The sequence below is a fragment of the Tamandua tetradactyla genome, chromosome X (assembly GCF_023851605.1).
Source record: "Tamandua tetradactyla isolate mTamTet1 chromosome X, mTamTet1.pri, whole genome shotgun sequence".
NCBI lineage: Eukaryota > Metazoa > Chordata > Mammalia > Pilosa > Myrmecophagidae > Tamandua > Tamandua tetradactyla.
Genome location: NC_135353.1, coordinates 18810654 through 18827841, shown reverse-complemented (window position 1 = coordinate 18827841; position 17188 = coordinate 18810654). Strand labels below are relative to the sequence as shown.

Here is a 17188-nt window from a genome sequence, read left to right as displayed (position 1 = left end):
ATGGGTCCTCAGCTCTCTGTAACAGTTTCTCTATTCATAAACTAGATGCTGATAATACTGTTAAGGTGGCCTAGCCTTGAATTCTCACCCACTAGGCCCATAAGGGAAAATGTCACAATAACATCTATCGAAGAAAAAGGGAGTAGACGTCCTTCGATGTACATCTGAAAGCTGCTGCAGTAACCTTAGCTGCAAAGGCCACTTGCAGTTCAGGGGCCACATGCAAAGCAAGGATGAAAAAAGTGGGGAAGGGGTTCCATTTCAAATCATTATGAGCCTGTGAAATGTAATAACACAAACTAGCATTTCTTGTAACGACCATGTTGTATGTGCTAGACACCATTCGAAGTGCCTTATATGTATTCACTAATTGTCTCATCACAAAAATAGTAAGAGAGGTAGGGGCTACTTTTATCTCCATGCTACAGAAGAGGAAACTGTGGCACAGAGAAATGAAATAATTTGTCCAAGGACACACTGCTAGTGTGTGGCTAAACTGAGATGAACTGTAACATACAATTTTAAAGCCTTAAAATATTGTTGAAATAGGAGCTAAATAATGCAAACATGTTATCTTTATTCAATAAGAGAAATGAACTAGGAATAAAAATTTAGGGGACAAATAATTAGAGGTCCTTTTTCAATTATACTTCTGAATTCCAGTTCTGAACACTGGTTGGGTTGGGATTCAATGAAAGGTATTCATTCTTGGATCCCATGTAAGGTTGTTTATTGCTAGAATGATCAAAAGAATGCTGACTATGTTTTCAACTATAAGAGAATCCCAACTCATGGATATTAAAAGTAGCATCCAGTAAGGCTTCAGAATGTATTACATGGCTGCATGTTAACGTCAATGATTTTGCCTAAATCATCCTTCTTGTGTATTAACTGCTGCATATATTTAAGCACTTCATTGCTAACATGGGTAAATTTCAGGGATGAATACAATTTGTAAAATGTTTCCCTTACCAAGCTCTTTTGCATATATATTATATCATGTATTTATAGCATATGAATACCTAATTCATCTACCTTAAGCACCCAAATTCCCTTTAGGTCTGAGATTCTTAAACAGATATGCAATTTATAAAAAAGATGCAAGTACTTAATGTGGAAACACACACACTCAGACTCAAACCCTGTTTATATGCTACTTATCCAATGCCTTGAAAACAAAAGGAAAGAAGGAACAGATTTCCAACATTAAGAATAGTGTTCTGTTTTTTTTAAACGTATGATGAGACAGAGAGGATAGATAATATACTGGAAAAAAAAAGGATCACAAATAATATACAAATGCCCAAATCCTTAGTATGATTTGGGTGTTAACAAGCATTTAGACCAAGGTTAGAGTAACAATCCACACCAAAATTAAAAAGATATATTAGGATAAAAACAGAAACTACTACAAAAAAGGTGTTGAACATATTTGAATAAATAAAAATCTAACCTTTAGTGTTACAGTGAATATTAAGACTGTAAAAACAATGGTTCCAAAAGTCCAGTTTCCATATACCTGAAAAACATTTAACAATTAAATGCACCATACCATTTCTATACCAGTCTGCTGAGAAATACAAGGCCAATTGTCATCCTGAGGGTAACTGCCAAGATTTTTCTATGAATTGCTTAGGGAAATACCTGGTCAAAGAAATCAGGCCACAATGCTGGACTGGACAGTGAGTCTAAATTTTCACAGACAGGTACACATAGCTGTGGTTAGCAGGATTTATTTCCATTACTCCATGCAGAATCAAACAGGGAACTCACTATTGTGACAAAGGCAGGAAAGAAGTACTCTACTAACAGCATCTAGACAAGCTATCTAGAGGATTCGTGTTTCTAAAGAGTTTGATATAGGCTTTTCCTGTAATTTAGAACTAAATTTCTCCAATAAGGAATAATTTGTGAACAAACAGACCCACATTTTAAAAACCTACAGCCTAAATTTTTGGCTGTAAATATTAGAGCTGTCAGCATGTGCACATCAAAGAAAAGCAGATACCATGTATAAATCCAAATGATGGCAATGAATGGCACATATGCTTACCAAACGCTGTCAAGATCTGAATGCATAACATTAAAACAGAAAGTGAAATGTGAAAGGTTTTTAAAAAAATAAAAGCAAAAAATTAAGGTTAATAGAAGCAAAAAAGGATTCAATCAAATCATACATGGGTGTTATGTTTCATTGCTGGCAGCAGTTCTAACACTTGCAGTTTTAACAAACATTTAAAAAGATGGTAACATATATAGTAAAACCTTATTAATTTGGACTTCATGAACTCAAAATGGATGATGAGTTGGACAGAGGCTGGGTCCCCATACACAACTTGAAGAGTGCTGAGCAAATGAATTGCGCCAACACACTGCAGGAGCAAATGTGCCTACTTGGGAGCAACTCTTTTCGAGCATATCTAGCTATGTGCAATTTATGTGCTCAATAAAAATAAAAAGTAAACGCCACAGATCAGTCATAAAGTTGAAGGGACCCGAGGAATAAAAAAATCTAATCCCTTCTTCCTGATGGGCAAAGTTGACTTGAAAAGCTCAAGTGACTTGCCCATGGATATGTATCTACTGTAAGGTACTAAATCTGTATTTATACTATATTGATTTCTATCTGTCCAAATTAGAAAGGTTTTGACTGTAGTACCTAATTTCAAAGCATCATTCAAATTAACTGAGCCTAGCACTTTTATAAGAGGTATTAATTGTATAGGATCTGTACATAGTCACTGTACTCAGTAAATCCTTTTTGAGCCTTAGCTTTGCTTCAAACTATGATTATAAAGAATGGATGACCATAAAAGAGGAATCCCAGAAATAGCAAAGGAGAACATAGTGAAAGCGGCATGCAAGGCAATGTGTTGGCTTTTTTTCCTGAGTGGCTTGAGGAAGAAGGCCTCCTCTGTCCCCTATCAGTGATTCTCTCCTGGAGTATGTCCAGTGTAAAATCATCCTAATACAGCTGCTGACTGATGTGACTGCTGGCTGAGAAGGCGCTGGATATGCTCCATGTGGAAGGGAAGGCAGAAGCGAAGGGACTTTCTTCTCTATATCTATTGAGCAAACACTCCAAAGATATGGCAGCTACCCCCTTCAACCCCAAGCACAGAAGACCACTATGAATGAGAACTGAGTGGGGTCAGACTTTGCTTTCAATTAGGAAAGGCCTTTCTCACATCAAAGAGCAGGGCTCCAAAACCTGAAGTCCCAAGAACTCTTTTTATCTACTAAAAATTATAGTCCAGTTAAGCTTCCAGAAGGTTTGTTTATATGCTCTCTAGTTAGTCATGCACATAGGAAGTTATTTCTTACTTCAATACCTCTATTGTTGTAACAAAGTTGGGAGAACTCAAAACCGTATTTAAGACAAATAATGAAGAAAAAAATGATTACAGCTAAAATATGTATATGACAGACCCAGTGTCTATTTAAAAAAAAGATAAGCCATGCTTACAATACTGAAAGATGTAATGACATATTAGTCTTACCTTTCCATTCTCTTCTAAGGATGAAGTCTGAAAAAGAAAGTAAGTTCCAAAGAAGAACACTGTCCCTTCAAAGGCAGCCAGAAATGTCCAATATAAGAAGGGGCCCAACTGTAGCATGGCATTACCAGAAATTTTCCTATTGAGAAAAGGAAATCAAAACCAAAGACATACCACAGGTTAAAGAAAACTGCAGACTGTTTATTTAAAGATACAGTGAGGTACCAAAGGTGCAAATGGGCATTGATCCACCGCTGATGGAATTTTGCTATTGCTTTTGTTAAAGGGTCAGACTTAGCTGGAGGATCATCTTTGCACAATCATCTCCCACCTCATGCACTGGAGTAAACTGTTAAAAAAGCTTCTAAATTAAAGTTGTGGCTGCTTACACAATAACTATCAATAATAAGAGCTCCCACTTCTTGTATGCTAGGAACTGAGCATATAACGGAGTTTTATACACATTACCTTTTTTCATCCACATAAAACCTATGTGAGACAGATACTGTCACTTTCATTTACAAAGAAGGAGTCCAAAAAGATGTGTATAGTTTAATGGCTCCAAACATACTGGCATCACCTAGGGATCTTTCAAGACTACTGAGTCTAGCTCTCAGATATTTGGATCTCATTGGCATGGGGTGTAACCTGGGCATCAAAAGCTATTTAAAGCTTACCAAGTGATTCTAATGTGTAGCTAAGTTTGGGAACCACAGGTGGAGCAGCATGTCTAAGTTCATTCTGCTAGCAAGGGACAGAGCTAATATACCATCCTTGATTGACTTGACTTCACAGCCTATATGTTCTCAATGCATACTACCACTGCTTTCCAAATAAAACTGTTAAAATATTTCATTTAATCAATATTTCTTCCTGGAAAGGATGCTTTCTTTTAGGTCTTAGGGGTGGGGTGGGTGTCCTTTATATATATTTTTGGTATCAAGTCAAATAACAGGTTTGAGGTTGTATAGTCATGCTCTAATAAATGGCAGGTGGACAAATCAAAAGTTTAAGTCTGTCAAAAACAGCAGGAATGTTAAATAATGCTATCAACGATGGAGCAGGGCTACAGAAAGATTAGTTTGTGCATGTGTTTCTTTTGACTTCCATTTCAAATTGCTCTTAATATTTATCAAAAGCTATCTAATCAATTAAATATTGTACCTGCTAGGAAAACTATCTGGATATCACTTGGTTGAGAGAACAAGAAAGACCTTTGTAATGTAAATGCAAGTGACCCTTGTTCAGGTGGGACTGAGTACTGAGTTAAGTGCTTTCCTGAAAACTTAACAATTATGTAACTTGGTTCTACAAGGACATTCAGGTAGATGCAGGAACCTGAGATGCAGGGGATGTTTAAAGCAATGTAGGGGACATACTGCTGTCTGCTCTAGAAATGTGGCAGGAGGAAGGAGGGTCTGCTTCATAGAAATATGCCCTACCCATGGCCAGTAAGTCATGTTCCCAAGGTGACTGGGAGTCACAGGTCAGAGCACCTCCCTAAGACCCTTGCAGCGAGGGCCCAGCCAATGTGGCTTTGGAGAGTCACTGACTGACTTGGACTGCAGCAGAGAAGGCAAAAGCAGGAAGTGGTTGCTGCCTGTCCCAGCCATCTCTGGGAATTACAACTACACACAGTGGGTAGAAAGGCAGGAGCACCATGGTATGTTGGGTTACAGACAAGGTTTTCCAGCTGCACTCAGATGAATGACAAGGCCATTGGAAACTCAGAGTAAGACAGCCACCATGAAAGAGTGTGAGTGACTGAAGCTCGGGGGAGAGGGTGAGCAGCAGCACAGGCCCCAGAAGCCTCCATATGATTGCAGGGAGCATGCATCAGGACCTCTCTTTTGTCCTTTAAAGCTATCGAAGAAACAAATTAGACCTGCGTCCTCTATCAATGCAGTACTGTTTAAAGTTTTTGCTAAAAAACAGTAAAAACATCTAACTATGGCTTGTTCTAAGAAAAAGCATTTGGAAATGGCCGAGTCATAAGTCTCTGAAGGCAAAATCTGTAATATGCTAAACACAACGCCATCCAGAATATTAAGTTGGACACTGCAGAGAGAGCCAACTATGATGAGCAGGGCATCATATTTACAAAGGAATATTCTGAGTGCTGGAGCAATCTAAAATACAGTGACAGGCCAAGAGCAGAGTGTGACCCGAGCAGGAGGGAGGGAGGAGGGAAAGCTGCACTTTGGGCTGGTCAATAGGTGCTACGGCTTTTAATTTTGCATCATCTGTGTCAAGTATACCCTCCATATGAAATCATTCAATAATTCATCTTATACCTATAGGGTAGTCACTAAAATTTCATAGAAAACGCTAGTATTTTGTACTCAATAGCTTTTTCCAGGATTTCAACATTCTTAGCGTCTGTAAGTACTCAGCACAGGCCAGAAGTTATCATAATAATAAGCTCAATAACTGGAGTGGCTGGAGGGAAATACCTGAAATTGTTGAGCTGTGTTCCAGTAGCTTTGATTCTTGAAGACTGTATAATGATATAGCTTTTACAGTGTAACTGTGGGAATGAAAATCTTGTGCCTGCTGTTCCTTTTATCCAGGGTATAGACAGATGAGTAAAAAAAAAATGGATAAAAAAAGAAATAGATACAGGGGGATAAGGGGTAAAAAAAATTAGGTAGAATGAAATACTAGTGGTCAATGGGAGGGAGGGGTAAGGGGTATGGGATGTATGGGTTTTTCTTTTTCTTTTTTTTTTTCTGGAGTGATACAAATGTTCTAAAAATGATCATGGTGATGAATACACAGAACTGTGATGATATGGTGAGCCACTGATTATACACCATGTATGGACTGTATGTGTATGAAGATTTGTCAATAAAAATATTTTAAAAACCAAAACCAAACCAAAACAAAACAAAAGGTCAATAGCTTACCATCCATTGATAACTTACTATGTGTCAGGCACTGTTTTATGCTCTTTTACAGGTAGTTATTCTTTTCATCCTCACAAAATCATTGTGTATTAGGTCCTATTATTATTTGATGATGTTTCTTCCATCAAATAACTAGGACAAGGTCACACAGCTAGTAAGTAGCAGAGCTGGGATTTGAGCCCAGGCAGTCAGCCTGAAATCTTGGGCAGACTGCTCATCATCACCACCACCACCACCCTGTTTCTTGTGAAACCCCATTTCAACCAGAACAGCTGTCCCACTGGGCTTCACTTCAGTTACAGTCTGAAAATAGGGCCCTGTGGCTATAACAGTGTTGTAGGGAGCAGAGGGTTGGTCATCAAGAGGACCTGGGTTTTGCCTCTGGTTGTATACTCTGTGTCCCTAGGCAATTTGTTTCCCCATCTCTGGGTCCTGGTCTCTCATTTGTAAAAAGATGGCCTGGAAGCTGATGCTCTCAGAGGTTTCCACTTAAGTTTCTGCAGCCCCAGTGGAACATGTCAAATAGTATCGTGAAGATGCAACTCAAGCATTGGACAGGAATTGATAATTGTTGAATTGTGTAGTGGGTTCAGGGGAGTTTGTTGTATTCACTCTACTTATGAATGTTTGACATTTTCCATAATTAAAAGCTTAAACGTTATGATAAATTTTACAAATCCCTATAATTCTAGCAATTATTAATTACTAAAGCTAAACTATATGCCTCATACTGGTTAAAGGAGTCCCTTAAATTTGGGCACCTTCATTTCATCCAAATAACCTGAATCTCTCTCTCTCTCAGTTGCACTTGCTATCCACCACTGAGCAAAGTTAAAACCTACTACAGAGTAACATTTTTATTCTAAACTGTAGGTTTAATTTATAAATATCCAATTATATCATAGCTTAGCAACTGGGGTTGGTGTCAAGTCCTCCATCCATGAAGAAAGGCATCCATTTCTAACTGATACACAATGAATACAATAGGCCTTCGACTTGATGAGTTAAACTATAAAATTGGGCTAACAAAGATGGGCAATATTTCAGGGGCAGTTTACAAGCGATAACATAACCACACCAATTCTATCTACTACAGGTAGGAGTCAATATTCTAAACTACGAAAGATAATTTTTGCATGTGGGCAGTTAAAATATTGTCCTCCTGTAAGCCACCAGAATACTATTACAATGATTCTGAACTAAACACTTTATGGACATATATATACATACAGGTCAAAGCCTGAGAAATACGTCATTCTCCTGTTGCATGATCTGATTTCAGTAGCTTAAAATTACGGAGCCACATAATCCAATCAGGTAGGTTGTTCCATGTGCTTCTCACCAAAAGATGAAATGAAACTCACAACTTCGAAAGTCTGAGGAAGTTTTGGTTACATTTTCTACTTACATATATAATCGGGGGTCTGAGGTCAGAGCATCAATATTGATGTGCTGTTCCAGGAGACTGTAGGCCAAGATGGGCAAGGATGTGAAGCAGATATTGTACATTGTTAGGTAGGCAGCATCATATAGTGGCTGACATGAGAAACAAAGGAAAGAAATACACTGTAACAATCATCTGCAAGAGGTTATTTATAACTATGGAAAAGTCATAGCTAAAACAAGATAGTTTCTTCTCATGCTTTTTGTAATGGCAAATGACTCTGTCAGTAAGATCATTCTATTTAGTAATCATAAAAAAAGAAACTAATATTTTGGGATGCACCACACTAAGGTACCCTCCCCTCTTATGAATTTACATGCTATGAACTACTGCAATATAAAAGAATCATTGCATGATTTTAGTATTTTTGAATTTATTGAGAATTGTGACCAATACACTCTATCCTCAAATACGTTACATGTGCACTAAAGAATGTGCATTCTGTTGCTGTTGGGTGAATTGCTCTATGTATATCTGTTAGGTTTAGTTAATTTACAGTATCATTCAAGTCTTGTATTACCTTATTGATCTTCTGTCTAGATACTCTATACATTATTGAAAGTGGTATATTAAAGACTCCTACTATAAATAAAGACCTGTCAATTTCTCCCTTTAAATATGTCAGTATTTGCTTCATATATTTGGGGGCTCTGTTGTTAGGTACACATATGTTCATAATTGTAATGTCTTCTTATTGAATTGACTCCATTATCAGTATATACGCACTATCTTTGTCTCTCCTGTTTTGACCAAATCTGTTTTGTATATCAGTATAGCTACCCCAGGTCACTTTTAGTTACTATTTGTATGGCTCCTTTTCTTTTTTCATCCTTTCACCTTCAACCTAGTTATACCTTTGAATTTAAGGTGTCTCTTTTAGACAGCATATAGTTGGATCATGCTTTTTTATCCATATTGCCAACATCTGCCTTTTGATTGAAGAATTTAATCCATTACATTTAAAGTAACTACTTACAATGTAGTAATTTTCCTCTGCAATTCTGCTATCTGGTTTTTGGAAGTCTTATACCTTTGAGATACCTCAATCCTGTTAATGCCTACTTTCATATTTATTTATTTTCTATTTTACCATATTGAGTCCCTTCTCATTTCTATCTGGATAAATTTTCATTTTTTCCTTGTGGTTGCCATGGAGTTAAAATTTAACATCCTAAATATACAGCAATCATATTTGATTTGAGACCAACTTGACTTCAATAGCACACACATACACTGCTCCTATAACCCTTCATATCACCTCTTTTTTGTACTTGTTACAAATTATATCTTTGTACATTGTATGTCTAAACCATAAATTTATTATTTTATGCATTTGCAATTGTAAGAAGTACATATCAAAAATGCAATACAATTGTACTAGCATTTATAATTACCCTATGGTTACCTTGATCATAAGTGTTTATTTCTTTTCTATTTTGAACCACTGTCTAGTGTCCTTTCCTTTCAGTATGAAGAACTCTTTTTAGCATTGCTTGTAGGGTAGGTTCAGTGGTGATGAACTCCCTTAGCTTTCTTTTTTTAAAATTTATTTATTAACAAAAAAAAATTTAACAAACGAAATAAAACATTAACATACATAATCAGTAATTCGCAATATCATAACTTAGTTGCATATTCATCATTTCTTAGAACATTTGCATCAATTCAGAAAAAGAAATAAAAACACAACTGAAAAAGAAATAAAACGAAAGCAGAAAAAAAAATTATACCTACCACACCCCTTACCCCTCGCTTTCATTGATCACTAGCATTTCAAACAAAATTTATTTTAACATTTGTTCCCCCTATTATTTATTTTTATTCCATATGTTTTACTCGTTTGTTGACAAGGTAGATAAAAGGAGCATCAGACACAAGGTTTTCACAATCACACAGTCACATTGTGAAAGCTATATCATTATCCAATCATCCTCAAGAAACATGGCTACTGGAACACAGCTCTACATTTTCAGGCAGTTCCCTCAAGCCTCTTCATTACATCTTGAATAACAAGGTGATATCTACTTAATGTGTAAGAATAACCTCCAGGATAACCTCTCAACTTTGTTTGGAATCTCTCAGCCATTGACACCTTGTCTCATTCCACTCTTCCCCCTTTTGGTTGAGAAGGTTTTCTCAATCCCTTGATGCTGAGTTTCAGCTCATTCTAGGATTTTTCTCAATCCCTTGATGCTGGAACTCCCTTAGCTTTTAATTGGGAATGTTTTAATTTCTCCCTCATTTTTGAAAGAAAATCTTGCCAAATATAATATTAATGGTTGGCAATTGTTTTCTTTCAGCATTTTAAATATTCTGACCCACTTTCTTCTTCCTGTCATATTTTCTGATGGGAAATCGGGACTTATATCTGATTGGGATCCACTTGAACATAACATGCTACTTTTCTCTTGCAGTTTTCAGAACTCTCTCTTTGTCCTTTATATTAGACAGTTTGATCAACATGTGACAGAGGCATTTTTCTTCAAGTTTTTAAGTTTGGTGTTCTCTGGGTTTCTTGAATGTGCCTTTTCACATATTTTGCTAAGTTTGGGAAGTTTTCTGTCATTAATTCTTTGAATATTTCTTCTGCTCCTTTCCTCTTCTTCTTCTGAGACCTCTATAATGCATATAAGGTACGCTTGATGTTGTCTAACATGTCTCTTTGGCTATTTCCACTTTTAATCTTTTTTTTTTTCTTCCTACTCCTCAGCCTGACTCACTAAGTGTCTTATCTTCACGTTCATTGATCCATTCTTTGGCCAGCTCCAATCTGCTGTTGAAACCCTCCTGGGAATTTTTCATTTCAGTTATTATATAGTTTTAAACTCTGGGAGTTCTGTTTGGTTTAAAGCGTTCTTCCGATGATGTTTTCTGGATGTTTAACCTCTTGCTTTGGATGAGCCATAAATTAAAGCTCTTTTTTTTCTTGTGATAGCTTGTTGCAGACTGTATATTTTAATATTTTATAATAACACTGGGATTTATTCCCTGATGTGTCAGCTTCTTGAGTTTATAGCTGGTGATATAACAGAGATTTTTCTAGAGTGTCAGAGACTAACAAAACTGAGCAAATCTAAGCAAAAACACTGTTCACTGTCTTTGCAAACTGGCTTTGTGTTGGCTGGTGCTTTTCGTTAGAGTTTCTATCAGGAAGGTCAGTCCAAGGTGAATGCAAAGTGCAGGGTCTACCCTGTTTCTTCTAGGCCTGTATCTTGTCCTGGGCTTACTTAGTGGCTGTGGGAAATCCCATTTACAGTAGTTTGAATACCCCCTCTGTTTCCCAGGAAACAGATTTACATCCTCTCCAGGTGGTCCACTACAGGACTTAAATCAGGTAAGCCTCTGCACCAGGCTGTCCACTTCAACTGTCTCTTTCTTACATGCAATTTTATTTATATTATATATTCACATACCATATAGTCATCCAAACTGTACAATCAATGGCTCACAACTACTACATAACTGTGTGTTCATCAACACAATCAGTTTTTGAGCATTTTCATTAATCCAAAAATAATACGATAAAAAATAAAAATAAAAAAGAACACCTAGATTGGAATGATTTCTAATTGTTTTGTTAATTCTTTTTTTAATTAATAAAAAAAAAAAAAGAACACCTAAAACATCCCATGCCCACCCTCCACTCCTAGTATTTGTTTATTTTTTGCCTTTATTTTCTTACAGATTTTCTGTCACAAGGTTTTCACAATCATATGTTCACACCATAAAAAACTATATATTTATACAATCATTTTGAAGACTCAAGTTACTCCCCTCCACCTCATGTGGGACATGACACCAAGGTGTGTAAACTTCCCTGTCAAAGTGGGACAGAAATCCCGGAATGAACCATGACCCAGCATCATGTGATTGAGAAAGCCTTCTTGGCCAAAAGGGGTAAGAGAGAAATGAGACAAAGTTTCAGTGGTTGATAGATTTCAGAGTCGAGAGATTATCCTGGAGGTTATTCTTATGCATTATATAGATATCCCTTTTTAGTTCATGGTGTGTTGGGATGGCTAGAGGGAAGTATCTGAAACTGTTGAGCTGTGTTCCAATAGCCTTGATTTTCTTGAAGAAGACTGTATAATGATATAACTTTTACAATGTGACTGGGAGATTGTGAAAACCTTCTGTCTGATGCTCTTTTTATCCAGGGTCTAGACAGATGAGTAAAAATATATGGGTAAAAATAAACAAACAATAGGGGGGATAAGGGGTAAAATAAATTGGGTAGATTGAAATACTAGTAGTCAATGAGAAGGAGGGGTAAAGGGTTATGGGATGTATGAGTTTTTTCTTTTTTCTTTTTATGGAGTGATACAAATGTTCTAAAACTGATTATGGTGATGAATGCACAACTATGTGATGATATTGTGAGCCATTGATTGTACACCACGTATGGACTATATGTGTGTGAAGATTTGTCGATAAAAATATTTAAAAAAAGAATTCAGGCTAATGATTCTTGAAGGCAGACTGTATAATTATATAGTATTTACAAAGTGACTGTGTGATTGTGAAAACCTTGTGGCTGATGCTCCCTTTATCCAGAGTATGGACACATGAGTAAATAAAAGGACAAAAATAAATAAATAATAGGGGGGGATAAGGGGGAAAAAGTACGTAGATTTCAATACTAGTTGTCAATGAGAGGGAAGGGCAAGGGGTATGGGATGTATTGGTTTTTTCTTGTTATTTCTTTTTTCCTGGAGTGATAGAAACATTCTAAAAATGATAATGGTGATGAATACACAACAATGTGATGATAAAAAAAGAAATGACATTGTGGCTTCCTTCTTGCTCTCTCTCCGATCATTTGCTCTGGGAGAAGCTAGCTGTCACGTTGTTAGGATGTTCAAGCAGCACAAGGACAGTGCCATGTAATGAGGATCTATGTCCATGTGACGACAGCCATGTGTGCCATGTTGGAAGCAGGTCCTCTAGCCCCAGTCAGGCCCTTATATGATTGCAGCTCCTGCTGATATCTTGACAGCAACCTCATGAGAAATTCTGAGTCAGAATTATCCAGCTAAGCCACTCCCAAATTCCTGACTCAGAGAAACTGTGTGAAACTATAAATGTTTATTGTTGTATACAGAAAAAAAAGAATCAAGGCTATCTGATTACAGTTCAACAGTTTCAGGTACTTCCCTCTAGCCAACTCTAGAGGGAAGAATAACCTCCAGGATAAACTCTTGACTCTGAAATCTCTCAGCCACTGAAACTTTATTTTGTCTCATTCTCTCTTCTCCCTTTTTTTCAAGAAGGCTTTCTCAATCCCGTGATGCTGGGTCCTGGCCCATCCTTCAGATTCCTGTCCCGTGTTGCAAGGGAGACTTACACCCTGGGAGTCATGTCTCACATAGAGTGGAGGGTAGTGAATTCACCTGTCAAGCTGGCTTATAGAGAGAGGGGTATATCTGAGCAACAAAAGAGGTTATCTGCGGGTGACTCTTAGGCATAATTACAAGTAGGCTTAGCTTCTCTTTTGCAGGAGTAAGTTTCATAGGGGAAAGCTTCAAGATCGGGGGCTCAGTCTATTGAATCTGTTGTCCCCACTGCTTGTAAGTATATCAGAAATTCCCCAGATGGGGTAGTTTAATATTTCGTCCTTTCTCTCCAATCCCTCAAGTGGACTTTGCAAATACTTTTTTATTCTCTGCCAAAATTACTTTGGGATATATCAGGGCATCACACTAACCTGTATAAACCAAGAAGACCTCATGACCTATTCAAGACTCCATGTAATTATGGAATTATACCATACAAGTTAAATTAGATAATGGACTACCAAAATATAAATTTTGTACCAAAGAGCATGTCTTCCTTTGGTCTCACTCAAGTTGAAGTTTTAAAATATGGTCTACGTCATCCTTTACTCTTCAATCTGATTTATCTTAGGCCTACCCAGATCACCTTCATTCATATCTCTAATTAAGTCTGATCACTTTTTCAGTGTTTTTAACAGTTGCTGTATGGTATACTGCTGACTACCATAGCTGCAGAATCCTAGCTCTGGTCTTAGGTGTCATACAGATACCAAAAGTTCCGGGAAACAACCAGGTTATACATAAAGAGCTCAGCATCTCAGAATTTAGAAATAACAGTCACCACTCCAGAATATATGTGACTGCTGTAAGAGGTCACAATCTAAGGACCTTCACAATAGGCCTTCCCCTGATAACCTTGCTCTCCACTTCATTTCTCAGAGTTTGCACATCATAGTTAGTCCATATTAGGGAGGTGTTATATTTATGTTTTTGTTTCTGTTTTTCACTCAACATACTGTCCTCAAGGTTCATTCACACGGTTTCATGGTTCACAACTTCATTCCTTCTTGCAGCCACTCAGTAGTCTGTTGTACATATACACCACAGTTCCCCCTTCATTCCTCAATCAATATTCCCTCAGGATCCCTCCAACCACTGCAAATCGCAAATACTGCCAGCAGAAACAGTATGCAAATGTTCATTCATGTCCTCACTCTCAGTTCCTCTAAGCATACACCTAGCAACAGTATTGCAGGATCATATGGTAACCCCATTCCTATCCTGTGGTGTCAACACACTGCTCTTCCGAGGGGCTGCACCTCTCGGCTTCCCTAGCGACAGTGAATAGGTACATCTCTCCCTCCATTTTCCCCAGCACTTGTTTTTCTCGGTTCACTTTTAAACAGCTTTATTTGGGCATCATAAAATCCAATTTTAAGTGAAAAATCAATGGTTCCTGGTATAATCATATAGCCATGCCTTTACCAACACAATCTATATGAGGACATTTTCTTCCACAAAGAATCACATACTCCTCCCCCACATCCCACACCAATTAACATTTAGTTTTGGCAAAATATCTTTGTTACATTCAGTGGAAGCATATTAAAATGCTACTGTTGACTATAGACCCTGCTTACATTGACTGCATTTTTCCTGTATATCATCCCATTTTCAATATTTGGCAATGTAGACGTTCATTTGTTCTCCCTCACGCAAAAACATTCTTATATTTGTACATTTAATCATCATCACCATTGTCCACTGTGGGCTTTGTTGCGTTATACCGACCCAGTCTTTATCTTCTATCTTTCCTTCTGGTGTCATACATGCCCCCAGACTCATCCCACAACCATATCACACACAACTTTGTCCAGTGTACTTACAACATTTTGCTACCATCAGATATCATTGTGCTATCCATTTCTGAATATTTACAATCAATCCCGTTAAACATTCTGTACTCTATCAGCATCAAATGCTCCATCTCTACCCTCTATCTCCTGATAACCTGTGTTCTCAACTTTAGTACTCAACATTTGTTCACGAATGTTAGTTCATATGATACCACACAGTATTTGCCCTTTTGTTTCTCGCTAGTTTCACTTAGCATAATGTTAATCCACAGTTATTTGCTTCATGAATTTATTCTGTCTTACAGCTGCATAAAAGTCTATAGTCCATATATATATATATATACACACACACACTACAGTTTGTTTAGCCACTCATCCTTTGGTGGACATTTGGGTTGTTTCAATCTCTTGGTAACTGTTAATAATGCCAAACAAACATTGGTGTGCATATGTCCATTCATGTCCTTGCCTTCAGTTTCTCTGAATATATACCTAGTAATGGTATTGCTGGATCATATGGCAATTCAATACTTAGCTTCCTGAGGGACAGCTAAACTGCCTGTCATGTCAGAGTGGTTGCACTATTTTTCTTTTTAATAGTTCCACCAACAGTGAATAACTGTGCCTCTTTCTCTACATCCTCTCCAGCACTTGTAGTATTCTGGTTTTTTTTTTTTTAATGACCATTCTTGTAGGTTGGAGATGGTATCGCCTCATGGCTTTGATTCGCATTTCCCTAATTACCAGCGAAGTAGAGCATCTTTTCATATGTCTTTTAGCTATCTGTATTTCCTTTTCTGAAGTGTTTGTTGATGTCTTTTGCCACTTTTAATTGAGTTGTTTGTCTTGTATTGTTGAATGTAGAATCTCCTTATATATTCTGGGTATTTAACCCTTATCTAATATGTAGTTCCCAAATATCTCCCATTGCATAGGCTGCCTTTTTACTTTCCTGACAAAGTTCTTTGATGCACAAAAGTGCTTAATTTCGAGATCTCATTTATCTATTTATTTTTTCATTGCTCGTGCTTTGGGTGTAAGATCTAGGACACTACTTCATATCATAAGATTTATAAAAATGTCTCTACATTTTCTTCTAAAAGTGTTATGGTCTTAGCTCTAATGTTTAGGTCTTTGATCGATTGTGAGTTAATTTTTGCATAGGGTGTGATATATGGGTTCTTTTTCATTCTTTGCATATGGATATCCAGTTCTCCAAATACCATTTATTGAAGAAGCTGCTCTGTCCCAATTGGGTTGGCTTGACTGCCTTATCAAAGATCAATTGTCCACAGATGAGAGGCTCTATTTCTGAACATTTAATTAGATTCCATTGGTCAGTATATCTATCTTTATGCCAGCACCATGCTGTTTTGATCACTGTAGCTTCGTAATAGGCTTTAAAGTCAGGTAGTGTGAGACCTTCCATTTCATTTTTCTTTCTCAAGATATTTTTAGTTAATCGTGGCACCCTGCCCTTCCAAATAAATTTGGCTATTGTTTTTCTCTGTTTCTGCAAAGTAAGTCATTGGGATTTTAATTGGTATTGCATTGTGACTCATAATTTTTTGTTGGTGCCTTGGCATTTGATTTCCTTCATTAGTTAATTCTGGAAGTCACTGTTCCAGTTTGCAAGCTGCCAGAATGTGATATACCAGAACTGGAGCAGCTTTTAAAAAGGGAGATTTAATAAATTACAAGTTTATAGTTCTAAGCCTATAAAAATGTCCAAACTAGGGCACTCAGGGAAAGATACCCTAATTCGAGGAAGGCTGATGGGTCAGGAACCCCTCTGTCAGCTAGGTAGTCATGTGGCTGGCATGTGCTGGTCCTTGCTACTGGGCTCTATTGCTTTCAGCCTCTGTCCCTGCAGGGGTTCCTCATTTTGATTCTCCAGGGCTGGCTTTCTTCTCCTGGCTTCCCTTGGATTTCACCAGGTTCTGGTTTGCTTAACATCTCATGGCAATGCCTGCTGTGCTCCAAGCATCTCCAAACATTAGTGTCTTTGTTCTCCAAACGTCAACATCTGTGTTAGCTCTGCTCTGAAGTTTCTTTTGGCTCTGTCGTTTCTGAGGTTTCTCCAAAATGTTTCCCATTTTAAAGTCTACAGTAAATTATTCAAGACCCACCTGGAATGGCTGCAGTCACCTCTCCATCTAATAAAAAGGTCACACCCACAATTGGGTGTGCCACATCTCCACGGAGATAATCT

The 17188-nt window shown here is 37.4% G+C and overlaps 1 protein-coding gene across 3 annotated transcripts in view; it reads right to left on the bottom strand.

Moving 5' to 3' along the window:
- The window catches only part of ATP11C (ATPase phospholipid transporting 11C (ATP11C blood group)), a 238345-nt gene that overhangs the window by 15721 nt on the left and 205436 nt on the right, over positions 1-17188 (bottom strand). For all 3 annotated transcript variants that reach the window (XM_077146059.1, XM_077146061.1, XM_077146062.1), the window contains exons 24-26: positions 7812-7939; positions 3501-3636; positions 1454-1519 (exon numbers count right to left, since the gene is read on the bottom strand). In XM_077146059.1, the coding sequence (XP_077002174.1) occupies positions 1454-1519; positions 3501-3636; positions 7812-7939 (330 nt within the window). The remainder of the gene's footprint in view (positions 1-1453; positions 1520-3500; positions 3637-7811; positions 7940-17188) is intronic.